This window comes from Psittacula echo (genome assembly GCF_963264785.1).
Source record: "Psittacula echo genome assembly, chromosome: 4".
Taxonomy (NCBI): domain Eukaryota; kingdom Metazoa; phylum Chordata; class Aves; order Psittaciformes; family Psittacidae; genus Psittacula; species Psittacula echo.
The window spans coordinates 69,726,085-69,753,955 of NC_137738.1; the positions used below are offsets into that span (position 1 = coordinate 69,726,085).

General features: G+C 38.4%; 1 protein-coding gene across 2 annotated transcripts; it reads left to right on the top strand.

Annotated features, from left to right (window-relative positions):
• UBE2J1 (ubiquitin conjugating enzyme E2 J1) lies at positions 1-27,832 on the top strand. Of its 2 annotated transcripts, XM_080616774.1 has the most exons (8): positions 1-189; positions 9,340-9,413; positions 11,082-11,213; positions 11,837-11,921; positions 13,396-13,501; positions 15,914-16,043; positions 19,847-19,978; positions 25,398-27,832. In XM_080616774.1, exons 1-8 carry the CDS (start codon positions 159-161, stop codon positions 25,665-25,667), a joined length of 960 nt encoding a protein of 319 aa, XP_080472900.1. In that variant the 5' UTR covers positions 1-158; the 3' UTR covers positions 25,668-27,832. The 2 variants fall into 2 exon arrangements, with proteins under 2 accessions (XP_080472900.1, XP_080472901.1); XM_080616775.1 differs by lacking the exons at positions 1-189; positions 9,340-9,413 and adding an exon at positions 9,502-9,716.
• Positions 27,833-27,871: the final 39 nt, after the last annotated feature.

Sequence of the window (27,871 nt, forward strand, 5' to 3'; positions counted from 1 at the left end):
TCCCTCCGCGGTCACGGCGGGGCCGCAGCCGCCGCTGCCACGTCAGGGGAGTTTCCAGAGGCGAGGCGGGCTGGGACCGGCCTTTCCCCTCCTCCATCCCCTGCCACCGCTGCCGGAGAAGCTGCGGAAGGAGCGAGCGAGTGGAGGTGCCCGCTGCCATGGAGGCCCGGTACAACCTCAAGAGTCCGGGTAGGAGACGCGGCAGGCCTCGGCGGGCGCTAGGGAGGCCGCGGCCGGGCGGGGCTGCGCGGCTGTAGGCTGTCCAGGCCTCCGCCATTCGCCGCGGGCGGTGTGCTCACTCCGGGGCCGCTGCTGCGCGCGAAGGGCTCGGGAGGCCGGCAGTCGCCTCCCGGGGCGCGGGGGGACAGGTGCCTCACCCGGGCCGGAGCGGCGGTGCGGAGGAAGGATGGGGCCCTGGGCCGCGGCGATGGCCGTGGGGAGGTGGAGGCGCTCAGGCGGCAGACGGCTGGGTCGCTTCTGCTTCACAGTGCGATGGCATTGGAAGGTCCCTCTGAGCTGTAATTCGGTTTAGAATGCTCAGGCTATTTGCTCTCTGTGTGGGTGTGTGTACGTGTGGTCATTCCTGCTGGTTCACGGAAAGCAGAACCTTTGAACTTGTACTCTCTTCTCCTGGGTATTGCCTCATTTCTGTGTAGGTGCTTGTGAGGGGACGGATTGTCAATGATAGCTTAGTCTGTGCTGCTTAAGTTTGCTTTGCGTCAGTGTTACTGTAAACACTGTATTTACATGTATATGTGTGTATGGGATTCAGTGTTAAAATTCATACCTTATAACTCCTAGACTTTCTGTTGAATCCTTGAAGTGAGAGGAATGCCTCAAAATGCGGCAGATGTCTTGAGAAACAGCGCTGGAAGGGAAGGGTTTGCTTCCTGGGAAGAGAAACTGAGGATGGGTTGGGTTCTCCCACACAGCTGTGTTGGAGCCGTGGCCCCTCACCAGCTGTGCAGGGCTTCACCGCCTGCGAGCTGCATGCTGTCACTGCTGAAGGAAAACCCTCTTCCATAGCTTGTAAGGGCCAGTTGGGTTTGCATGGTGGCTCCTGACCTGCCCCTGCTTTCCCCCAGTCCAGTTTTGGGAAGTAGGTATTAACTCCCTCATATTACTATGTTGAATAGTTGCTTTATTCTTTAATCATGCTGTCCTATTACTAGTATGGGCGGTGGGGAGAAACTGAGTGTTAAGATGACTTGTACCTTACAAATGTAAATGACAGGCTTATTTACAAAATATGCCTCGTGGCTGATGCATCTATTGCTAAATTATGCCCCTTGCCCTCACACCCATGTTGCATAACTGAAAGATAAGAAGGATCACAAAGCAAATGATGTACTTGTTAATGTATTAGAAAGGAAGCTTTAGTTTTGTTGGGTTTTTTTGTTTGTTTTAGGGAGATATGTTGGGCGTGTTGCATGTATGAATTCACAAGGCCACAGGAACATGCTCACTAAGTGCGGTTTGCCATATCATTGGAAATAATGGTGGTGGGCTGTATGACATGCTTTCTGATTGGAGAGGGTAAATAGTTGTGCTTTAATTTAGAAATGTTCTGCCCCTCTGTTATTCCTATTCCCCCTTGTTTTAAAGAGAAAATTACCTTTACTGGAATTGGTTGTCAGCACCTCTGCTGTTCTATAGCAAAGTGAACCATACTTGGCAGAGATGAATGATTCATACAGTGGGCCAGTATCGTTTCCCCAAATTAAACATGTTCTATAGCATATTAATGTATTGAATTCAGAATCAGAATTACCAGATTGGAAGGGACCTTCAAGATCATCGAGTCCAACCCATGCCCTACACCTCGACTAAACCGTGTCACCAAGTGCCACATCCAATCTCTTTTTAGGGATGGTGACTCCACCACCACCCTGGGCAGACCGTTCCAATATTTTATTACTCTTTCTGTGAAAAATTTCTTCCTAATATCCAGCCTGTACCTTCCTTGGCGCAGTTTGAGACTGTGTCCTCTCGTTCTGTCAGTTGCCTATTTCTTTCCATATAGATGCTGAAAATCTATAAATTATTGAAATCACTTTTAAAGTCTCTATAATGTGATTTAAAACACTCACTTCAATATTCAATATGCATGAAATTTTTCATAAGAAAAAGATGGGCAGGGAGGTGTTGAATAAATATCAAAAAAGATTTAAAGTAAGTAGTTTATTCAGCAGTTGTTGTCCACTGAAATGAGTTGGCTGTAATTATGTATAGCCATTGCTTCTAGTGCAGCACTTTTCCTCCTACCCAGGTAGATAAGCATATGCAATTACTTAATATTTTTGTATCTATTTTACAGATTCTTATCTTACATGTTACATGCGCAGTTTAGTGATGGTATCTATCTTACACTTGCCACTCAACTGAAGGCATAAGATGGAAATGTAGATCATTCTGATATTAAGGTGGTCTTAATTGATGTAAATGCACTGAAATGCGTAAAGCTGAACCCACACCATGTTTCCTATTTCAAATGGTTGTGTCGTCTGCAGACTGAAGGGATTGTCTAGGTAACTGAGCTCTCTAAAGGCTTTAGAACTGGTAGCTATCCTTGTGCCTGTTCCTGTTGCTCTGACTTGAATAGTTAAAATCAAGCTGCTAACCTTTAGGTCCTGGTCAGCTTTAGGGATTTGGAATGTGCTATCTTGAGGCAGAGTGAAAAAATAATTGTTTCATACCTGCACAAGAAGCTTCTCCTGTTCAGATCTGCTTTTGGACTTGAGCAACCTCTGTTTGCAGATGGTGACTTTTTGCCTGCTCAGCAGAAAGAGCAAATACTACTTTCAGTTTTAGTGTAGGGTATTTTAATGATTATACTAGTCTTTACCATAGAGGAAAACACATTTTAAATTGGAAAATCTTGTTAAAAGAAACCTGTGGTTTTATTGATATTCCTTTCAAGCCAGATTCTGTTGTAGAGCAATGATAGGAGCTGAAGTTTTTCTGTGGTTATACGTGGCTACATGGATCCCTCTTCTTTGAGTAGGCATGCTATGCCAGATTGATGAGGATCGGTTAAGCTCTCTAGTGCTGTTCTTTCTGCGTGCTTTCAAATAGACCACATAAAGAGCAGTGTTGCTACACAGCTTGCTTCTGTTCTAATAGCTCATGGTCAATATATTCATCATCTTCCTTGTTCCATTTTCTCCAGCTAATGTTAGTTCAAACAAACATATCTGAAAGATGGAAACTCTCCACAACGTGAAACAAGTTGTTCCCTTGCACACTGTGTCTCTGTTGATGAGAAGCAACACAGCTGGTGTCCTTAGCAGGTCTCAGTTTACTGTAGGTACACGTCGTCACCACTGCAGGTCTGGGCTTGAGGAGGGTGGTGTGCTAAGCTGCTGCTTGGCTCTGTCAGTTATCCTCTGTGAGAGCAAGAAGGTATAGTGGCATTCACCTGAAGCTGTCTCCTCACACCATCTGTCAATGTGTCTTTATTTCTTCTCCAAAAGACCATTAATTTTGGAAGGGAAGAAATTTTGAAACTCTACGCTTCATCCTTTGGTGTATTGCTTCAGTAAGGCAAAGCCTTTTAAGCTGTTGCTTCGTATTTTTGGTTGTATTTTTGGCACTTGTAAAAGGGCAAGCTATTTTCTGTCTTAGGATTTCAAAATGGATTAGTCAATGTATATCAGCCTGCTACCATATGGCTGATAAACCTCTCCCGTCAATATTAAAACTTGGCTGACTGAATGACAGACTTCATCCTCTTCATGCTTCAGAACATCCCTATTTTCTGAAATTTGTAAGAGAGCTATTTGGAATAATCTCTTACTTTTTTTCCCTAAGAGTTGTGACCGTTAGCCTGCTGCGAGACCAGCCGCCATATCTCATAGTCAGTGTTTTGTGGCAACAATCTCTCCCTTTCAGGTAGGATGTTAACAGTTACTGAAAAACTGTGACCAGCCACTTAGTGACTCATGTAGAGCCTATGAACAACAGCGCTGTTTTATTTTAGTTTCGGCAGGGGTTTTATTTTGTTTTCAGCTGAAATCCTCACCTAGATTATGACTAGTGAGGGCACTGGAGGTCTGGGGAAAGCATGTGGAGGGAGGCATGGCTTGCATGCCCTCCGTTTCCTGCCCAGGAACAGGGCTTTTGGTTTCTGACTGATAATGTGCTGAGATTGTGATCCTCTTAGCTGTCATCTTCAGGACGTTTACTGCATTTGCTACAAACTATACTTCCTTCTCCACTCCATACAAGTAAGAAGTGTTCCTTGTCAACAAGCATGCATCAGTTCTTTGTTGTTAAAAAATGGTTAGTAGGAAATAGCCAGTAAGTACTGTGCTGCTTAGTACTTTCCAGGTATGAAATAAAGATAGATTTTGTAAAAATAACAAGTTGAGTGGATGTTAAAAATTGATTAAGGATGAAGACATTGTTACGTGTTGGTGCATTCAACGAGCACCTTACGTTTGTTTTATCTGCCTTTGTGTTGACTGAACAGTTGTTTTGAATTGTAACTACAGAAGAGTACTGTACTTCCTGCTGCTCTGAGGGAAGTGAGGACTAAAGGCCTGTTGTCTGAGAGTGAAAGAGAATAGACTAATAAAAATTTGTTTGGTTGGTTACAGTCATGAATACTTTATGTAAGTACAGGCGGCTTGTGGGTCTTGCAGAAAGATAGCATGAGGCTGTTAAGATGTAAAGCAGCTATTCAGGAGGCTTGTGGGTCTTGGGAAAGGCCCTTGGCCTTCAAAAGAACTATCAAACCAAATTTTAAAATAAGAGCAATTTTGGAACCCATGGTTGGCCCAGGCAGTTGTGCAGTTCTGTCGTCGTACACTTCAGTTTTGTAGGAGCAAGTGTTTTGTCTTGTTACATGTGATAAGCATAAAATGGGAACTTGACTAGTGGAAAACATCACAGAAGCAGCGAGTGGTGAGGGACTTAATTGTTTCCATTTGTGTTTAGTTAGACAGAAAAGTCATTCTCTGGTATGGAGAAATAGTGTTCTACTGATTATGGTGTTTGGAATAATGAAACTACAGTAGATTTTGATAGAGATGACTTTAAAATGGTGATGCTGATCACCCAGAACTGAAGTTTTAACTCTTTATTTTGCCCATTCCTCTAGTGCTGGAGGATGTAGATTTGATTCGGTGGCCGCTAGTGGTATGGGAAGTATCAGTAGTGTTATGGGTTTCTTCCACTGCTGGCTTCCTAGTTCCAGAAGACTGAAAAATCTGGAAATCTTTGCATGGTCTGTTAAAAGTATGCCTGTTTCTACATACCGCTGTTGCTGAATTGTTAGAGCACTGTCCCGTCATAGACTGAGCAGTAAGGAATGCTTTGTAAAAGAGCTTTAAAGAAACAGAATATGTAGTATGTTCTCCTCATCAGTGGTTAAGGGCTTTAAGGGGTTTAAGGGCTTGCCCAACTGGCAGTTTCATCTCTCTTCGGGGATTTTATTTTGGATGGATGTGACTAGGACATGTTGTTCTGAAGGATCAGGTATCATTGCATAATGAAACTTTAAATGTGGTCATGATTAAAGATTAAGTGACTGTAAACTGCTGTGCAAAATTTTATGAAAATACAAGGGGTTGGAACTAAGTGATCTTAAGGTCCTTTCCAACCCTAACTATTCTATGATTCTATATTTTTGTGAAATGGCATACAAAAATATATACAGGAACTCAAAAATCTATTTAAATACAGATGTGAACTTAGGTTAAGAAAGTCAGGGCAAAATGAATAAACACGAAGAATGAGGAGAAGAGCATTAGTAATGTGGACCTCACTTGAAATTTTGGTAATGTGGTTTTATTTCTAGAGTAGGTGCCATTTGAGACTGTATTCTGCTAAAGGATTCTAATTTATATTTCAGGGTACTTTTGGCTGAAGCCCCTCCTATGCCTCTTTGCTTTAAATGTTTTCTTGCATGCTTTAGTGACCACATCACTTAAAGGGATTTTTTTTTAATTTTTTTTTTTTTTTTTTTTTTTACTTAAAATGTCAAAGCTCATCAGTGTTGTCTTACAAGAAATCATATGTACTTTACATGTAAGTGAATCCTGACTTATTTTAAATTGCATGATCCAGCCTTTGTGAAGTTGAACTGCTGACTGTCTGTGATTCGCTGTTACGTGAAATTTAGGGATTTTATTTTGAATGCGAATACAGGCACTTTGATTGAATGGGTTCCCAGGTGCTTTGGGCTGCTGCCAGGGCTGGTTGTGGTGGTGGTCGAGCAGGTGACACTGTGAGCCCAGTGGATTTCACCCACCATGGGTCAGAGACTCTTGGCTCAGTGGTCAGGTATTGAGCAGAGGGGGAAATCTCAAAGCCAGCTGGATTTAAAAGACTTTCCCAAAGTGTCATCCATGACACACGTGCCATCTAATTGAAGGGCCTTGATGCTCAATTCAAATTGATTGTGTGGTTTCAAAGTTTTTATTTTTCTAATATTATTATCTAATATTTTTCCAAGTTGTACATAGTAACATTATTAATAGACAAACACTTAATGAATTTGACTTGTATTTTACTAATAGCTTAAGTGGGCAGAGTAGTTATAAACCCCTTTATCCCAGAGAAACTTTGCAAGAGTTTCACTGATTCCCTGGAAAACCTGGATTTGATAAGCAAATTATATCCTTACCTATGCTGTTTTGGTCAGCCATGGGGACAAAATTACTCTTTTTTTCTGTATTTCTCCTGAGTAGACCTCTAAATCTTACTTAAATTGAAGGAGAAAAAAAAAAAAAAAAGCAGCCATTAAAAAAATAAAAAAGTAGAAAGCATTTGCTGAAACAGTAAAAGTGGTCAGGTTGTTTTATTCTTTTTTTTTTTTTCCACAGATCAGATAGGCTAGCTTGAAAGGTTAGGAGATCTCCAGCTTAATGCCAGCTGGTTTGGGCTCCTTTGTTTATTATGTCCTTTTTCAAACAGAAGAACTGCAAATTGGTGGAGTGAAATGGTTGGTATCCATTTGAGGAAAATGCTGTCATGCACAATGCTCTCATGCACAACCCATATCACTTAAATTTGAATTTGTTTCACTGCAGTTATCTTTGTGTGCACAAAATGCTGTCTCTTCATGCGATGGAGTACTAGGGGCTGAGCCTTGCTGAACTGAGACCTCCTAACTTGGGTTTGATCAGTGTCACCCACCTCACCTCTGCCCATGTTATCCAAGAGAAGCAGTTGTGCTGAACAGAAATTCCAGGACAGTTTAAAGTAAACTTTAATAAGAAGTAGGATTTGACCAGGGAACAATTTTTGAAAGAAATAAATCTAAAAATCATACATGCATATGTTACACAAATTTTGCTCATTAATTGTTATGCCACCACCGCTCAGTCCTTAGGGAAGCTGGTGGCTTTAAAACTGATTCTCAGAATTTTAACAGAACATTTTGCTTTTCAGAAGAATTTGGTAAGTTTGGTGTAATACAAGAGCCAGATTGTCAGGCAGAGCCTCTGGCCCATAGCACCCGCTCTTCTTTTTGTTCCCCAGAGCAGTGAAGAGATCCTTCACCTCCTCCCAGGACAGAAACTTTACTCTTTAGGGTCAGCCAGAAGCTTAATTTCCTCAGCATGTAATTTCAATTAACATTATGATAAATCGTTGCCTGTGAGTGTACCTGTGAAAGCATGGTTATTTTTCATGCTGTCATGCCACATAAAAAAAGTACCTTGATTATTTTGTCTCTAAAACCTGGCTTTGAAAAATAGAATGTCTTGATTTGAAATTTGTTTTGTCTGAATTAGTGATACTTTCTGACTATTGACAATTCATAATTCTTCATTTTGAATAGACCCAAACCAGTCTTATTTTTCAGAATTGCCATTGCTACATGTTTGCTCAGATGACTCAGTGTGATTTTAAGTGGGTTGAAATACCATATTTTGCATCAAAGTTCTTTTTAATGAAGTTTAGAAAAGAATGTCGTACTCGTTGCAGGCAGACTTTGTGAATTATGGTGGGTTTGGCTTGGTTTTTAATCTGTTGCAGCTTTCACTAGCTGAAGAAGGGGCTGTGTTAATGAATGCTGCAGCTATTCTTAAAGAAGGAACAGTTTAATGATCTCTTCACTGGATCACACGTTCTCAGAATGAACTTTTATTGGTTCAGACTGTTCTTTGCATCCTGTCAGTTGACATTCTGGGGTGTGGAAACAGAATCACAGAATGGTTTGGGTTGGAAGGGACCTTGAAGCTCATCCAGTTCCAACCCTTCTACCATGAACAGGGACACCTCACACTAGACCAGGTTGCTCAAAGCCCCATCCAGCCTGGCCTTGAACACTGCCAGGGATGGGGCAGGACAGCTTCTCTGGGCAACCTGGGCCAGTGCCTCACCACCCTCGTAATGACAAATTTCTTCCTAATGTCCAGTCTAAACCTACCCTCTTTCTGTTTAAAACCATTTCCCCATGTCCTGTCACTACAGGCTGTGGTAAAAAGTCTCTCTTCTGTCTTAGAAGTCCCTCTTAAGTATTGAAAGGCCCCAGTAAAGTCTCCCTGGAGCCTTCTATTCAGGCTGAACAACCCTACCTCTCAGCTTTTCTTCGTAGACTTGTGCTTCTTAAGATACCCTAGGTTGCTTAATACTGAAAACTTCTTACAAGCAAGTTATTTCTATTACACTAAAGCTAGATTATATATTTTGCTGTATTTCATGCTCTGAGAGTGGAAGAATGTTTCATATTCTTTCAGCATTTTATGCTGGCTTAAGATATCTATAGTCTGGCTTCTTGATAATAAGCTAATGCTATGAAAAAATACATACAATATCACTCAATGAAATACAAAAATATATACTTTAAACTGCTTCCATTTAAAATTCTACTTGACAGGAGCCCACTTGCTGGTTGTCCCCACCTAGCTGCTGTCTGTTACTTCTCAGTGCAAACCCTTGATTCTGTTTTCTACCTGCCAGCCACTGGCACTCACACCCAGGGTACAGCCTTGGAGCTATGCGGTCAAAAGGCTGTTTCTTTCAGGGCAAATCTGATGTGCACTGCCAAAGATCCTGTGCCCACTTTTATGCTGGTAGGCTGGGTACAAACCTTTCTCTGAGTGTCAGTAAATGAAAAACTACTTTAGCTCCAGTGTTCATTGTTGAGAAACTCTGTGACCATGCAACATATTTTTCATAACTTTGTGCTTGTGTAACTCACTTAAGATTTATTCAGTGTGAGTAGGTTGTATTGTGTCTTGGATCATAACTCCAGTGCAGAAGCTGGTATGTGCTAGAAAAGATTAGTTAGCTGAAAGGAGCTCTTCAAGAACTGTTTATGTATTTTTGTATGCAAAACATGTAAATTTTTTTTCTTTATTTTCATGTCCTAAACTTTCTCTTTTTCAGCCGTCAAACGTTTGATGAAGGAGGCTGCAGAGCTGAAGGATCCTACAGATCATTATCATGCACAGCCTTTGGAGGTTTGTTTCTCTATGTGTTTGCAAGAGCTTGTAATTAGGCTAAGTTCTCTGTATGCGTATGTATTTAAAATGTGCATATTTAAGTACTAGTAGACCTTTTAACATTTGTTCAGCTATTTTTTTCCTTTGATGAATATTAGCAGCATTAGCAGAATTCCACTTTAATGGTATTGTAGTTTCAGGTTGTTGGTGAAAGTACATAATACCAGTTTTACACTAAATCTGAGTAATTTTATTGCACAGTTATAATAGGTTTGTTCCACTTCCTCTTTCCTGAGACTGCGTAAATGCATTATGTTTAAGGTAAGCTTTTTATACCCAAACCTGACATCTGGCTCAGTTGCTGAGTTGCTTAACAAAACACTTAGGCCTAAGTGATCTATGAGGATTTTGCATACGAAAACACCTGTGAAAAAGCAACTCTGCATGCATTATAAGAGAGACTGCTTATATTCCACTTAAACAGTAGTTTCTTGAAGTCTTCTGAACACCCTGTTAAGTTTTTGGGCTGAGGGGATAGCGAAGTTCTGGTGGCTAAAAGCTAAGCAGAAACCCCTTCTAATTTTCCTGGAATAATAAAAAAAGCACTGTTCTGTGGTATTCAGTTCAGGGTTTGATTTAACTGTTCATAGAAATGTGGAGCACACTTAGTATGCATACGGAAAATAGGTGCTACAGAATGGACTTTATTATTGACTAGTTTTTGACTGCACCTTGTGTTTTCCCTTCCTGTGGAGAAATGTAAGGTTTAATTCATGCTATTACTTGTAACTTACATGAAGGTCTTATTTCTGAGTTAGAACAGTGACTTGCTGGGAAGAGAACAGCAGCAGATGAAAGGAAATGCTGGAAATGTTGACTCCTCCTATCCCTGAAAAAGTTGTAACTAGCTTGGCAGTCACAGCCCTGTGATAGCAGTGTTCAGTGTTAGTTGAGAGCTCTCACTTACTGACAACAAGCGTCATTTGCACTCCTGTCCTAACAGTAGGAGTTGTTCTGCTTGTAAGTATTCAGTGTGGGCAGCATGAGATCTGATACACAAAGCAAAACACAGAACTCCAAAGAAATACTGCTCGAAGAGAAGTTAGTTACATGTCTGATGAAAATGATATTCAAAATTTCAAAGTGTACCTGTTGTGCAGTAAGGCACAATAGCTGTTTCAAAATTGTTTATGGATAAGCAAAAGAGGATGAGAATTCTCTGGGGTGTTAGTCAAGTCCCAGTGCTGAGTTGGCCGTGGAAGGAGCTTTGGAGAGACTTGTTAATGTTCTTCCTTGAGTGGATATCCATCAGTTCGCCAGAAATTATTACTCACTGGGGCAAAGACCTAGTTTTCCCTTGGTTGACTCTGTTTTCCATCTGTCAGGTAATAAAACTCTTGTCATAATTAACACAACTAGAATGCAGAGCTTGAATAATGAATTTGGGGGTTTCAACAAAGCCATTGTGTAAGAAAATTCCCAGAAATCTACAATATTTTATCCTCTTAACCAGAATCTTAGTACTGTGTTGGTTGTCTTGCTCTTCATTTGATTTTGATTTCTTAAAACTTACACTGTGCACTGTTTCTTTAACATGTCCTTATTCAAGAAAATGGTGTCTAGTTGGCTGCTTCTTTGATAACACTCTTTCTGTTTTTTGGTCTTCTTTTGTTGGGGGTGTTTTAGGATAATCTTTTTGAATGGCACTTTACCGTTAGAGGCCCTCCAGATTCAGATTTTGATGGAGGGATTTATCACGGGCGAATAGTACTACCACCTGAATATCCCATGAAACCGCCCAGCATTATTTTGCTGACGGTAAGCATGTATACTAGTTTCTTCTTTTTACATCATCAGTTTAACTGTAGGTGTCTGAAAGGGAGATGCTTGGAATTGAAGGTAGTTTTTGTAAGAAAAGTGGCATAGTACAATTAATGCTGCCAATTTAAGACCAGAAGTCTTTCAAAGTAACTTTGGTATTCTGTAATTGCATGTAACTTTGAACCTAATAAATGTAAGTTTTCTTCAGGAGTAAAGACATTGCTGATGTGATTGTCTAATCTTCTGTTCTCTCTATGGGCCTGCTTGGTCTCTGTTGGAGATGTTGGTCACGTGTAGGAAGGCAGACCTATAGTTTGGAACAAAGGCTCACATTTGTGCCTGGTTTCATAGGCTGTCCGTGTGTTGTATGTGGGTTACAAGAACAACAGCAAGCCACCATGTTACACTGGGACATGTGAGGTATCAGTTAAGGGTTTCTTAATGCATAAATAGAGGCAGATGGCAGAAGACTGAATGACAGTTTTGTGAGGTTGACAGTAATGTCATTATCAAGTGTTGTTTGCATATAGATTTGTTTGATCAGGATTTTTCCAACATGCACCAAAACCCAAGAGCTAACTTCCAGCATGTTTTATTGTATCCTCCTTCTTCCTTTGAAGGCCAATGGCAGGTTTGAAGTGGGGAAGAAAATTTGTTTAAGCATCTCAGGGCATCATCCTGAAACGTGGCAACCATCATGGAGTAGTAAGTAACATTTATTTGGAAAATGTTAACCCCAACAAACAACTAGATCTTTAAACTGAAAAAATCTCACAAAGAATATTTATAGTGGAAAAGGACATGGATTTTGAGAGAGTGGAAGTATGGGGATATTCAAGAAATGTAAAGTTATAAAGGAGTGACATAGGAGGATTTGGGAATGGTATTAAATAATTATGAGGTGAAAGGGCTGAGAAACTGAGGGGAAGTGATAAGCTTTTATTTATTTGGATGCACAAGCATGAAGAATTCTCAGACTACTTAAAATATTCTTTGGTTTTCTTTTGTTGTGGGTTTTTTCAGTTGTTCTTATGAAAATACTTTACATCCTAATTACCCCCTTTTTGAATAATTACTAAACTCAGCTGAATAGAGGGGAATGTGGTCAGCTTTTAATCCTGATGGTGTACTTCTGGACGCTCAGGAAGACAGACACATGGTCTGAGTTCAGCGTAACTGAATGTTTCTACATTTGGCCTTTTTTTTTTTTTTTTTTTTTAATGTTTCATTATTATAGAAGTGGAGAGTTGGTGCAGTTCATCCAAGGCAATATTTTTGTGTTTATAATTTTAGTTTTGCCAAGTACAGCACATCAGTTACTTCTTTGGATATCAGTTGCATCTTTAAAATATGTTGATAAGGTCTTAGAAATTTACTCTTAGACCACTCTTCAACTTCTGTAAAGTCTCTTATGGTCTTTTTAAAGAGTAGAAAATACTGTCTTCTAAATAAGGGGTGTAAACATCCTACCTCTATTTTGTGGTACTTATCTTCATGTGACACTTACTAAATCTGCTTGCAAGATGTCTTGAATTCTCAAATATCATAACTATGTAAAACAAAATGGAAGGACAGATGTTGTCAGAGATGTTTTGGATGACAGTTCAGTTTGGATGAGCTGTTACTAGTATATAAGTAAGCTCCTTCCCTGGCATGATGACATAAAAGGAACAAATTCTGCAGTGCATTGCATAGGAGAAAACGACTGAGCTTGTGAGCAGTAAATTGCAGAATTTGTGTCTAATAGAAGAAAATGCAGGCGTGCGAACACACACACAAAACAAAACAAAAAACCCCCTAGTGAATCCCCCTCTTCTCTCTTCCCTCCTCCCCCACAATTTGTACGTTAATTCTGTCACCATTTTTTCTTCAGAACCCATTTTTAAAGTCTGGAATTCTAATCTTTATATTGATGCAAGATTTTTGTGACAATTTTTCTTTTCTGTGTTGGTTGATGGAAAAATAAGGCATTTCATTTATAATGAGAAGCCTGAAAAATGAACAAAGCCTTGCTATGTACCAAAAAACCCTAGTGGTGCTTGTATGAAATTCACTTTACTCCCTTGGACAAAATGAAGTTTTGCAGGCAGAACTGCAACTTTTCTATATTGAGTGTAGCGTGAGATGACATAATAGTTGTTTCTCCAATCTTGTTTGTATCTCTGTTTTCCCATTTTAGTAAGAACAGCTTTATTAGCCATTATTGGATTTATGCCAACCAAAGGTGAAGGAGCAATAGGATCTCTGGATTATACTCCAGAAGAAAGACGAGCTCTTGCAAAGAAGTAAGTACTGGGTTTGTTAATGTAGGTACATATATATGTACTTTCTTTTAGGATTAAGCATTGAGTAGAAAGTAAAGTCACTTCAGTCTGTTCTCTTGCATTTATTCCAAATATAAAAAAAAGTTTTCTGCCTTGTGTGTTTATATATTTTATATGTATATATATGCGTGTATATATATACAAGTTTGAGGTTTTCTTTCTGAGCATTGTGCAAACTCTGAACTTACGGTCAAACAAAATACTTTCAGAGGGCTGTGTTCCTTTTAGCGTTGTGTAGTCAAAGTTAGAGCTTTATCTGAAATTCAGGCGTAGAGATGTAATTAACATTGCGATACAGTGGTAATTGCAGCATGGGGGGAAAATGAGCATGTTGAAATTGACAGTAAGTGTAGGTAGGGGAGAAAACAACCAAGACAATGATACATGGTGTCCCTTAAGGCAATAATAATACTACAACAATAACAAAATCTGGAGCAGCTGCTTCTGAATGATTTTTAGGAAATTAACTTAAAATTATATTTGTGACTGTGATGAAATTATTAACCTAGTGTACAAGGGCTTTTGGTGTTGCCTTCCTTATGCTCTTAGAGAAGAAACTAATGAAGTACAGCCTAGGTCAGTGGGGACAGTAAAGTGGATTAAGAACAGGCTGAGCTGCCTAGCTCAAAGGATTGTGGTAAGCAGCACAAAATCCAGCTGCAGGCTGGTGTACTCTAGGGGTCAGTACTGGGCCAGTGCTATTCAGTGTCCTTAATGACCTGGATGATTGGGTAGAGTGCACCCTCAGCAAGTTTGCAGATGATACAAATCTGGGAAGAGTGGTTGATACACCAGAAGGTTGTGCTGCCATCCAGAGGAATTTCAACAGACTGGAGGAATCTCAGCCTCAACGAAGAGAAGAGCAAAGTTCTGCCTTTAGGGAGGAGTAACACCAACCAACAAGCTGTAAAGGAGCTTGGAAGGGGAGGATCTGGGGGTCCTGGTGGTTACCAAGCTGATCATGAGGTAGCAATGTGCCCTTGCTGCTCATGGTATCCTGGGCTGCATTAGGATGAGCATTGCCAGCAGGTAGAGGGATGTGATCTTTTCTCTGTATTCAGCACTGGTAAGACATCTTGAGTGCTGGATCCAGGCTGGGGCTGGGTCCAGGTCAGGGTACAAGGAAGATACGGATTTACTGGAGCTAATCCAGTGTAGGTACATGAAGGTGATTGAGGAGCTGGAACATGTATCATGCTAGGAAGGCTGGGAGCGTTCAGCCTGGAGAAGAGGAGGCTCAGGGGATCTCATCCGCCTGTAAAAATACTTGAAAGGAACGTGTAAAGAAGGCAGAGCCAGGCTCTTCTGAGTGGCATCCAGTGGCAGGACAAGAGGCAGTGATCACAAACTGAAACTGCAAAATTCAATCAATGCACGAAAACACTTTTTTTTTTTTTTTTTTTTTACTGTGGGGATGGTCAAAGCACTAGCCCAGGTGGTCAAAGCACAGGTTGCCCAGAGAGGTGATGGAATCTCTGTCCTTGGAGGTATTAAAAATACAACTGGAAACAGACCTGAGCAATGTGTTTTGATTGACCTCACTTTGAGCAAGGAGACTGGACTGAATGATCTCCAGAGGTCACTCCTTACCTCAACTATTCTGTGATTATCCTTAAATTAAATCTTAGACTTGTGGGGTATTTCATCTTTCTCCTTTTCCCACCTGGGGAGGAGAAGGTATTTGAAAGACCATATCCGAGTCTTATAAGTGAAGTTACTGTATTCCAAATTGCAACCAGTACCTTATTTTGTAGGCATATGTGAGTTTATTCTGCCTGTACTCTGGGCCAATCAGAAGCTGTAGCTTCTGAGTTAGCATTGCACTGAGTCAAAGCTAATAAACCCTACTTAGGCATAGACTTTAGTGATTTGGTTTTGATACTGTATTATCAAGGCTGTGTGGTTTCTTACTGGCTTGGAGAGCTGCCTGCAGTGTGCCCTACAGACAAATTATGTGTGCTAGAGAGGACAGGTAATGCTCTTGCAGAAGCTGAAATTCCTGGATTTGAAGTGCAAGCTCCTGGGTCAAATTTAGTATTTCTGATAATAGTTAGAGCTTGATAATTGACATTTTTAATTTGCTGTAGATACAAAGTTTTAAAATGGTAACAAAATATTAATAAAGTTTAGATAATGACAATATGTAAGTAAATTGCAAATATTTTTCTAAATGACATGAGAGAATATGTATAGATACAGTTCTCAACATATTTTTCCAAGATAATGCAATTTGGGGTTGAGGGAAGTGCTTTTAAGCTATTACTCTTGACACCACTTGTCTTTCTGTGGGTTGTTTTGCAAATAGTTTGTTCAAACAAGCACCGAAGAACATTATGAGAACACTCTATTCTGAGTTATGTCATTTGTGGCCAGGTCACAAGACTTCTGTTGTGAAATGTGTGGCACATCTATGAAGACAGCCCTCTTACCACTAACATCCGGAAGAGTGTCAAGCCAGGCGGACAAGGAGGCTAAAGAACTTGCCAGACAAATTAGCTTCAAGGTGAAGTCAGCATTTTAAACTTTCATCTTTGTTGTGCAGAATTAAAAACAAGAAAAAAAAAAAAAAAAAGAGGAAAAGCCTTGTAAATTGCAGAAACATTCATCATTTCATAAACCTTCATCAGTCACTCTGTGGAAATCTGGTTTCTTAGAACAGTCTGAAAGGGAAAAATAGAAGTGGATCTTTTGCAATGTACCAATTAATAAATTGTACTTCTCAAGCACTGATTGATTAGTTTTAATTTCAGTGGTGAGCACTGTGGTAAGAACTGCTTAACTATGTCACTTTTACTTCCTTGTTTTCAGTCGCTAAGAACTTGATTAAATTCCCCAGAACTAGTGTTATCATAAAAGTATTAGGAAACTTTGGGCAAAGCTAACCTAATTTTTTTTTCCTTTGTGATTTTTTTTTTTTTCTTCTTTTGGCTTATGGAAGGAATAAAACATATTCCTACTGAAAAATGATTGCAAATTCTTTTGAACTACTCTGCAGCTGAAGATACTGAAAGTTGAACTCTGGTATGGAAGTTGCTGTTACCCAAAAATGTGTTCTGTAGCTTGTGTTTCACTGAAAGTAAGGTTTGTTCAGTCATATACGTGCCTTAGAAAATTGCATGTCTTGCATGCACAGGGTTGTTTTTCACTGGGTTTTCCACTAAACTCTTAAATCAGCCACTAAGGAAGACTGCTGTGCATGAGGGCAGGAAACTACAGTGGAATATAGTATCACGATGTGGCACTGGTGCTGGATAGATACTAAGGTCAGAGGTGCTAATATGTCCCCTTTTATCACCAATGTTCTCCTTACAGTGTCCTAAAAACTACTTTTTTTTTTTTTTTTCTTGTGTGCCATGAGAGTAAAGACTGCCTCCTACTGAGCAGGACCTTTATATTTCTGTGCAATCTCACATCTAGACATGTTGACATGGTTGGGTCTGTGTATAATAATGCTTATGAAAAAAAGTCTCAAAAATCTTTGAGAAGATGAGGAAACAGTTTTGAAGTTGAGCTACTTGGAAAAGCAATGGACTGCCTGCTCCTGGCTTTATTCACAAGGGTTAAAAACTGTAGTTTTATTTAAGAGCTGTTAATATTCATCACAGAATTTCTAGAAATGTCAGAGTATATATTTCTCTTTTTTTAGGAAGAACTCTTACGTTTCATACCTTTCTCAGTTTTAAAATGACAGAGACATTAATCTCTAAAGAATATTGATGTGTTCCATATATCCACATACTTAATTCTACATCCTAATTAAAAGCACTAAGCAAAGGAAAAATGAACAAAAGGCTTGGGTTTCTACAGTCTTTTACAATCCATTGCGGGGTTTTCACAAGGTGAAGCAGTTCTATCTTCTGGTTGCGCCTTCCCTCCCTTTCTCAAATTAATTTTTAGGGATTGAGTTCTTTTGAGCTTCCTGCTTCTCTGCTTTGCTTGACTTTATTATTGTTTGTTTGTTTGATGTTATTCCATTCATGTGTTTGTAGTAAACTAATCATATGAATTACTAGCAGGGAGTACAAAAGGTAGGAATCATTTGGATATATTCCGTGTCAATTTATGGGGTAAGATTTAACGTCAGATAGCTGATTGAGTGTATAATTTGAGAGCACCTTTCTACTAGCAAACATACTAGCAATCGCTGCTAGTGAAAAAGAGATTTCCTAACTTTTTCTAGATGATCCTGGGATTGTGAGAAATCATTTAATGTTTAAGCAAAATTATAACTTTTTAAAAAATACCCATGTGTATTATTGAGGAAGGAATATGAAATTCAGGAGGAAAAAATAACAAACCGCACTTCCTCATTATAGTTTTCCTGCTTCACCTTTGTTCCTGACTGTTTGAATAGAAAATTACTTCTTTAAAATCAGCTTTACATTAACTTGTAAATTGTTTTCTGCACTTTGAGAGCTCCACTCCACTTAAAAGCAAAAAAGGAAGGTAGATGACTAATAGCATATGCATTACTGTAAACCAGCATGGTTTACCTACATATTGCTATCACAAGGCATATCTTGCCATGAAATTAATTCTCTGCTTACCCTCATTATTACATTTAAATATATTGATTTTTTTTCTTTTTTTTCCCTTGATGACGATGTTGTCTCAGTTTTCTGGAAGCACAGGTAAAGGCTGAAGAAAATAGAGACTGGGTGACAAAAAAAGATATTTCAGTTTTGGGAACTTCCAAGTGCTCTATTTTCTTGAATTTTAGTCCAAATTCAGGCTGGCACACTAGACTTAGTACTTTCATAAATGAAAGTAAATAAAACGAACATTTTTTAGTGTATGTGCTTTATAAAGATTGAACTCTTGGAAAAAGCAAAAGTATGAAAAGCAGTGATCACAGGTTCCGGGGAGGGAATGTACAACTGGATATGGGAAAGGAAAATTCACCCTGTGGCTTTTCAGATGCCTGTCAGAAGATGTGGAATCTCCAGCTTTGGAGATGGCTGAACATGACTCTATTTTGAGGAGGGAGCTGGACCAGGTGACATTTAGAGATCCATTCCAGCTTTAATTATTCATAATCCTGTGTTGTTTCATTGCTGTTCCATATTTGAGTCATAACTTGTCTTATCCAATGATAGAATAGTTAAGTGCAAAAGAAGAGCAGTGTCATCAGATTGTGTTTAAAACTTAATCTTCAGGTTGTTTCAGTGACATATTCTTTGGCTTTTCCTGAGATAAATTCCCTTCTTCTTGGCGTGTATTAATTTCACACAAAATAGAATCATGAAAGAATATTATTTTGTGATCTTATCAGCTTGTTATCACCATAACTGGTTGGTTTCTAATACATTGTTTGTATTTCTTACTACTACTACCACTACTTATAACTGCATTTGAAGACAAGTGTTAGATTTGGAATTGTCAACTTTATAACAAATTGAGATCCAGATACATGACTTGGAAAGTGACTTCTTTGCTGATAAAAATTGATCTGGTCATGATTCTTTTTGTATAAATTTAAAAATATTTCAATTGAGGACTATGATGCTATGTCCTTTTCTATTCCCAAGAGATTATTGTAGGCATATATATTGTTTTAGCAAGAGGTTTCTTTGTGATCCTCTACATGTCACTGCTGATTGTCTTAAATTTCCAAAAGCATAAAATGTAAATTCTGGGAATTGATGCTTATTAGACGTTTTATAAATGTGTACAAAAGCACTATTACAAGACTTGGTTTTGTGTTGTTTGTTTTTTCGTTTTTTTTTTTTTCTTTCGCTCTGCTTTTGCTGAAATTTAAATACTGGAAATTAAGGTATGCGTGCCTGACGCAGGGTAGTGCCCTGCATGTATGCCAACTCTGGCTGTGAGGCAACTGCAGTGCTGAAACCAGTATAGCCACATTAAGTTAGCACTTACCAGAGACTAGTTAGCCCTGCTGAGAAACAGGCTATATTAGTTCACTTGTAACACTAGTAGTCAGCATTCATTTAAGGACATGAGAAACAGAAGGTTTGAAAAATGGCATTACTTCTGGCGTAATGTCCTGAATTTTCTAAAGAATTTTCTTTCTTACTCGATACGTCTGTGTGTTTTTTGAATGTTATGCCTGTTACATGAAAACAGAGTTGTTACTTAAGACTACAGATGCACAAGCGTAAGTGTATTTCTAAAGAGAATTTCTTAAGCCTGTTGGTGTGTAATTGAAATGCAGTTGGCGTACTTGATTATTACATTTCAGTAAGTCTCATATTCTGTGAACGTTAAAATACACATTCCAAAATGAGCCAAAATTTTTTGGAGCACTTTTGATCTTGTCTCTGAAGCCTACATATGTACTCCTTGTAGGCAGAAGTCAATTCATCCAGGAAGTCTGATGCTGGACCCTCAAACACGTCAGGACTGAACCACTCTGCCACTGCACGTGAGCCCCAGCAGGGTGGTGCAACAAGAGCATTCCAGGATCCAGCAAGTGCAACGGTATGGTCTGTCTTTGAGCTTTATCACTGCAAGTTCAGCCATAGTTTGAACATGCAGTTGGTACTATTAAGCTGATTGGAGGCTTCATTAAGAGTATGTAGTTTGTACTTCTTTCTTTTAGGATTTCTGCGTACTTCTATATGTGTAAACTTTAGCAAATAGTATGCTGAATCACTTTTAAAAATAGTGATCTCTTTACTTCCTTCTGTTAAATTAAAACAACAAATAATGCTCTTTTAGCAGTTCTTGTTCCCACTAGCTCCTTTAATGTATGGGTTAACAGTTCATTAAAATATTATGGTGTCTGAAGTACTACAATTTACAATCTGCATAATACAGGATTTTGGACTAGAATTCTTAGCCAGAGGCAAAAAAAATGTTTCAGTGATAATTTGTAGCATTTAAATATTAATTAAGAATATCTTCCTGGTTTTTATAACCTGTTAAGTGAATCTAAAATATTCTTACTGTTTGAAGTATAACACTTATGGTTTAATACTGCTAGGTGTAGGGCTTACATAAGGTTTTGGAAGTGACCGAGGTCTGGTAGTGGGCCAAGGCAGCTGCTGTTATGACTGTGGCAAATGCAATCTAAAATCACTGCTAAATTGCAGGCAAATCCCAGCTAAGCTGTCTTTTTCAGAGAGGATGGGGCTGCAGATCGGTTAAAAAACCTAAACCACGTCAAATAACGTCAGACCATCTGTTGCATGTTTGCAACATATTTTCTAGCTATGCAGAAATATAAACATGCTAATAGCGTACTTTTTCCTACAATAAGGATTTTTTCAGATTGTTCAGGATTTAATAAACCCTTTTATTTTACTCTTATTGCAAATCCTGGCTAATATAGTAGAACTAACCAAAATACCAAGGCATTGCTGGCATCTGCTTGAGGAAAGAGACTGTTTTTTGTTGGTTTTTTTTTAATTCAATTTCTAAGAAATGTCTTTTCATCATTTATGCAGATTTAGTAATTAAAGATTACCTTAATTTTCAGCAGAACAGTCCCAAGTGAAATGAGATATTTAAACATGTAAATTTATGTAAAGATATTTAAAGGCAATGAACTGTAAATGGTGGAAAGTGGATTCGTGTTTTAAGGAGTCAGACTGTTACACTCATAATTGTTAATTTGAGTTTGAAGCAATACCTGTGTTTCTGAGCTGTCACATTTTGAGTGTTAGGTATTTTCTGGAGCCATTAGGAAGTGAAAAGTTAAAGCCACACTGTGGAATAAAGAATTGTGTAACAGGAAAGACTACTTTAAAGAATTTGAGCTATCTATCTGTGTTCTTATTCATGTGAAAGTAAATAGAACTCTTCTCAAAGTAGGGGGCCAGAGGCATGAAAGAAGAGTATCTATGCAAACCTCAGATTCTTTCTACTCAGCTTGGCTTCTTGCATGTGTAAAATCTGATTAGTTCTTGTGTAAAGGCTTAATTCTACTTTACTAAGTTTTAAGCATTGAATGAGGGCAACATCAAAACTATCTGCTCCGTTTCTTGGATAAAGTGTTTACCACTTATTCTACAAATGTGTGTTTTAATTAAAAGCTACTGTAGAAAATTTGTTCTTGTGAACTTGAAATTTTTTTCCCTTTGAGAACAAAAAGGGCAGAGGTAGACCCAATACTGAATCCTACCACCCTGTCACAACCTACATTTAGTGTATTGATGTGGAATGATGTTCTACCTTGGTGCTTATAGTTGATGAATAAAGCTGATAGTTGGTAAGAATTACAAATTTATGAGTTAAAAACTGTGGTTAGCCTTTTTTTCTGATAACCTGGAAATATATATTAAACCTCAAAACACCTGTTATTAAGCAATATACTGTAGCAGTGTCCTGCACTAATGAACTGGCTGGCTGAAGTGTAATAATGAGGAGTGATGAAATAGTGTAACTGAAGTCAACTAATCTTGAACTGATGAGGGACCTTTCTGTAAGAAAATGAGGCTATGTTCTGATATACAACATTTATAGAAGCCCTTATTTTTAATCATGTGTTCTGAATGATATATTGTGAAAAGCTATTTCCTTTTATCGCTATTAAGCCATGTCTTAAGTTCCCTAATATTGCAGCAACAATTTTAAATGGCAGTCAGGAGAACTTGGCCCAACTTTGATTCATTAAAAACCAGACATTTTTCTTGTTGGCTGTTAAGCCATGCTGTGCCAAACTTCAGCTGTTCTTCAGTTGAAAGCTGTTACATGGGCAAATAAGTATTTCACTGGTCCTTCTGTCTTATTTTGGTCATAAGTATAACTGAGAGAGGCTTCAGTAACCCAGAGGATTTAATATGGTTCTGAGTTCGTAGAGTTTTTATGTTTTTAAAACATCCATTCTAAGATGATTATTTAATTCTTCCAGCATTCTGATAAAAAATTTTAAAATAAAAGCCTGCACATGTAAATGATGCGGTAAATGCTACCGTTCTTCAGTAGGCTGAACATAAATTTCCTTGCTTGTGTTTTGTTGTACAATAGAACTTTTTGTTAAATCTAATGTATATTCATTTTATTGAACTAGCCTTACTTGTCAAACTGCACTTTCTCTGAAGCAAAGTTTTCTACCTGTCCTAACAGTTTCAGAAGCTTCAAAAATACTGTGACACGTTAAGTGCATATTCAGTGACTGTAAAGATCAGATGCTAAAGGTGGCTACAGCATAGCTCTTATTAAACATTTTTAGTCTGTTAAGCCTTCATCACCAACATTTCCAGTATAATTTGGCAGAAAACAACTTAAAATTGGATGGAAGTTGTCATGTGAGGTTTTGTTAGTCTGAAAATCTCAAATCTCAACATTTTTGCTTAAGGAGAATTTAAAAACTTGCCCAAGTGAAGACAAGAAGATTGATTTCATTTTTTTCACTTTTTTTTCTTTTCTTTTTTTTCTTTTTTCTTTAACATGTAATACAACTCATCTGCCATTTTTGGGGATTCTTAACATTTTGGGAGTCTTAGCAATTAAGTCTTAAACAAAAAAATCTTTATATTATGGGAATGGGGCCAGACTCTTGTCAGTGGTGCCAGGTGTTAGGACGAGAACATAGCATTAGCACATAAACTAAAACACAAAGTTCCACCTGAACATGAGGAAGAACTTCTTTACTGTGAGGGTGACTGAGTATTGGAATAGGTTGCCCAAAGAGGTTGTGGAATCTCATTCCCTGGAGATATTCAAGAGCCATCTGGACACAAGTAAATGTGCTTTAGGTGACCTTGCTTGAGCAGGTAGGTTGGACTAGATGACCTCTGGTGGTCCCTTCCAACCTCAACAGTTCTGTGATTCTGAATATTTAAGATATGGTAGCATCTGGTCCCAAATTTATACCAGATAATAATCGCTCCTTCCTTATCTATCTTGCTTCTGCATGTCTGCTAATACTTTGTCATTGATTATGTTGGGAATCCCAAAGCGGTGGGTTAGCTCAGTTTTGCGTGAGGCAGTCAGTCTTCTGCAGTCCTCCAAAAAATAATTTCAAGCCTTGCAATTGTCAGTGAGGTTTCTCTTGAATCAGAGTTCCATTCATGTCGGTGTATGGCACTGTGTCTCATTCAGAATAGGACCATAGGACCTTTCTGGTTTATTTTTAGGTTTAAAATTTTGGGAAGAAACCTGGGTGTGTGATAGCCAGAGCTAATTACTTTTGTTAGTAAGTGTAAAGGCTCACGAATATTTCTAGACTCCTTTTTTAATTCCTTTTTCTAAAGCTGCTTTAACAACAGTTTGCCTGCTGAATTTTGCTGGTTTTGCTTCCTGAATGAACTTTTCTTCCTCCTCTTCTGAAAGATGGGAGTGTAGATGAATCTAGGAACTTCATTTGTCAAAGGCTCAATTTCTCTAAGTCTTTATTTCCCTTGGCATGAGAAGCTTCCAAGTGGGTTCAATGTGAAGCAGGATGACTTTCTCCTGCAGTGTAATGGAAATCATGGCAAGCTGCTCATGACGTTGTTCTTGGCTGTCTCTGCTGATAAAATGACATTTTTCTTTGAAGCTACCCAAGCTGCTTGTTTGCTTAGGCAAGAAACCTGTGTAAACAGGCAAGTTGTCAAATGTGTAATTACATCAGTGCTTCTATGCTGATGATAAACAGTGGATAATACTAATGATGAGGAGGTAGGAAAAGAACATCTCTTCCCTGGGCTAGTCAAATACTCACTAGGTGAAAATTTGGATTTCTTCTCCTACATGCAGAATATATGGCCGGAGAGTCACAATAGGACCATGTCTTGCGGATCTACAAGTCTGGTACACAGTTGAGGACATGCCCTGTCTGGCCATGCTTAAAGGATATCTTTTGTGGATATAGTAGCTGGCCAAAGCAGAGCTTAGGGTTGTGGATATTGTGTCTGTTAAAAGGCTTTTGCTTGGAAGTAAATATGGAATGTCCTGAATTCTAATTTTACCTGCTGTAATGATAACCTTTTAGAAGAAGAGAGGGGGGAGAAACCTAACTCTGGAGAATAGCTGCAGGGAATACCTGCAAACTATTCTGAGAAGTCAGAGCATGACTTCAGATTAATACCTTTGTGTCAGAGATACTATTTTTTAAGCACTTTGAAACTTGGCAGAATGTTTTATTTCGAACAACTATGCTGTGTCATTATTTTTAATACTAAAATGTCAGAAGTATGAGCCTTTTAGTATTGCAAGGAGGATTAGGACAGTGGAATATTGGAGACCATAGTTTCAACCTTGCAAACTGGAAAATTATTTTCTTTAAATAATACTCTCCTGAGCTGAACATCAGTTGCTAATGTTTATTTTGTTCACTACATATAATGGCAGACCAATGTTTGACCAGTAGAGGGCAATAGGTATGTGCATGCACAAGTACAGTGCTCAGTAATTCATGCTGGAATCACGTAGGTGTTTTGTGTTCAGGATTGTTGTTTTGTTTTTTCCAGCGGTGTTGATGGTGATGAGAACAGAGTTTTGGACCCAGCTGTCCACAGTAAGCAGTGCAGCTTTGCTTAGTTATGGTTCTCTGGACTTCTTTCAAGTTGTTTCCCTTTCAGTATAGGTGATAGTATAAATCCTCAGAGACTAAACTATCTGGAGGATTATTAAAGATTTATTGAACTGCAGAGAGTTAATCAAATTGTAGGCAAAGATATTTGAAATCTCGTGATTTGGAAACAGTCTAGAATTCAAGTACTGTTTGACAGACTTTCTTCCTTAAAAAGAATAAAGTACTTAAAACTGCTAATCTGCAGCTTGAAATAGACTTTTCAAGACAATATTTGGACAAAATGATGTCTATAACAATCTTGTAATTACTAGCGATATGTATTATCAGGCTTTCAAGTATTAACAATTATCTGAAGAGTATGTTTTAGTCCTAATGATTTTGTTCCTTGCTGATCCTACACAGTGTCTTGTCTCATAAGTATCCATGTTTCTTTTTTAGTCTGAAACCCAGAACAGCAGTGCAGCAGCCAGTCAAGAGCATACTCCTTCAGTGTCCACTAACACGTCTGTGAGTCCTCGGCAGCGCCGTGCCCAGCAGCAGAGTCAGAGACGGCCTCCGTCTTCAACTGACTTTAATCGGGTACAGCAACCAAGAGTCAACATGAACCACACTGGATCAACTGTTCTGATTGTCCTTCTGACTCTTGCATTGGCAGCTCTCATATTTCGTAGAATATGTTTGGCTAACGAGTATATATTTGAGTTATAATTAATTTGGTTTGTCACAACAGCAGTGACTTGAATGCTTCATTGAACATTCTCTATTGGGTATTTGGTATGATATGAGAACTGTTTACAGAGATTACTTTTTGTATTTACGCTTAAATCGTTACGAATGTTAATGTACCTACAGATACATTACTTGTAAGAAAAGCAAAGTTGTACATGTAACTACAACAAGTGTTAATTGAGTGCCCACTAGATACTTGGAGAAACAGTGCAGTGGAATAGTATCATTAAGGCATGTGGGAGAGGAGTCAATCTGAGTAATTTATCAGCTAGAAGAAGGCAACTTAAAAGAAGTGGTTGATTCACTTTTTTTATGGAACGTAAATGCAATTAATCATGTCGTCTAAGTTTTAAGATATGACATTGGAGAAGTAATTATGAAATGAAACATAATTACATGTTTGTGTCAGTGAACTCTTAATTTAGATGAGAGACAGTTTTGTAACCACTTTTATTTACCATGACACATTTCTAGAGGGAGAACACATACAAATTGGTTGTGATGCTGCTTTGTGTGTGTGGAAGGGGAAAAGGATTGTAGGGGGAGTAAGAGGGGGCCAGAAAGCTACTTGTATTATTTTGGTTTTTATTTTTTGGAAGAAAGATTGGATAATCTTCTGCAAGATTTGAATGTCCTCTTCTAATATTCTCAAATGTATATCTTGTTTTCTTAAATTTGAAGATTATATAAAACATGTCTATTCTCACAATAGTTATAAATACGTAATATAATTATTTACCCAGAGCTATTGTCTTTTAATTATACCAGAAATATACATGAAGTGTTGAACTGAATGTTTCATATGTGGTTTTATTTACTAAAGAATATTTGAATGTTGTCAAACTCTCATATATATGAACATGTTCAAGAGAAATATTTATTAAAAACCCTGGTAGTAATAAACAGTTTCAAGCCACTCTTCAGATACGTTCCAGGTATCACATAGCCTTTATGTGTGTGGTTTTTCCCCCCATGTTTTGTTGTTTGTGGTTTATGTTTTCATTTTTTTGAATTTAAAATGAATATTGGACCCAAAGGCTTTCTTATTATTAGATTATGAAAAAAAGAACTGGTAATATTAATGAATGCTGTTAAAGCACATATACAAGCAATAGACATACAATTTTTGGGTTTTGAGAGAAGAAAGCAATCGGTGGGATAATTTTCTTCTTGTATTATTGTTCAGATTTAAATGTATTCTAGCATGTTTATTTCAAAGGCAGTGAAATTTAGCTAACTTCCATTTCATTGCTGTCAGACATGACAGCACTGATTTAAGTGACATTCTTCTCCTGTTTCTCAGCAGAAACTTTTGTTAAATATAGCATGTACTAGTGTTCTGGAACATTAAAGTAGCTATAACAACCTCTAAAATAAGGAAAGCCCACTGTGTCCAAGAGTGGTGTGAAAATGAGGGAAAGAAAAACCAAAATCCAAACAATACCCAAGTTCTTTTTTTAGCTCTTCAGGTGCATTGTTTATAATCTTGCTTGCAGGTACAATGGAACAAAAATCAAAAATAGTTTTGAAAAGGTCAGACTAAAAGTATGTAGTTTGTTCAGCCAGTTATTTGCACATTGTGCTGCAAAACAACTTGATGTAAATATACTGATGTATTTTATATTGATGTTTTTACCTAATTTCTATATTCATCTCATTAGAAATTAAAACCCCCAAAACAACACTCCAAACCCTACAAAATGCCTGGAGACAGGGTCTGTGGCCTCTAAAATGCAAGTACCGTGTTTCCTAGGTGATATGCTGTTTGAATACGTGTTCTGTTAAAGTACTGCAAACCTGGGCTCATGGAAGAGAGCTCTGGAAGAGGTCTGACCCAAAAGACAGCTGTGCTGGGTTTTGACTCTCTAGCTCCTCTGAAAGCTTTGGTCTGAACGTGCTTTTCTTTTCCTAGAGCCTCACTGCTGTGCCACACAAACTTTTGCTCTCCTACCTGTACCACACACTGGCTCTTAGTAAAGCCACAAAATCCACAGGCGCAGTCTGCATTGCCCTTTGAAGTGGCTATGAGGGAAATAAGTGTTACGTGGTTTTTGAAAACAGCCTCCTCTTTGCAATTAAAGAAACAGTGCTTTGTAACTTCATTTTTATTTCCATCTTCTCTAATGAAATTCAAATGCCTGATGGTGCAAATACCTATTTGAAAAAATAAATATTAATGGTGA

What these genes read in the sequence shown, in the direction of transcription:
- UBE2J1 (XM_080616774.1), top strand. Translation starts at nt 159, where the DNA reads ATGGAGGCCCGGTACAACCTCAAGAGTCCGG. An exon ending in GTACAACCTCAAGAGTCCGG is followed by an intron (nt 190 to 9,339) that starts GTAGGAGACGCG and finishes TCTCTTTTTCAG; the next exon opens with CCGTCAAACGTTTGATGAAG. An exon ending in GTGGCAACCATCATGGAGTA is followed by an intron (nt 11,922 to 13,395) that starts GTAAGTAACATT and finishes TTCCCATTTTAG; the next exon opens with TAAGAACAGCTTTATTAGCC.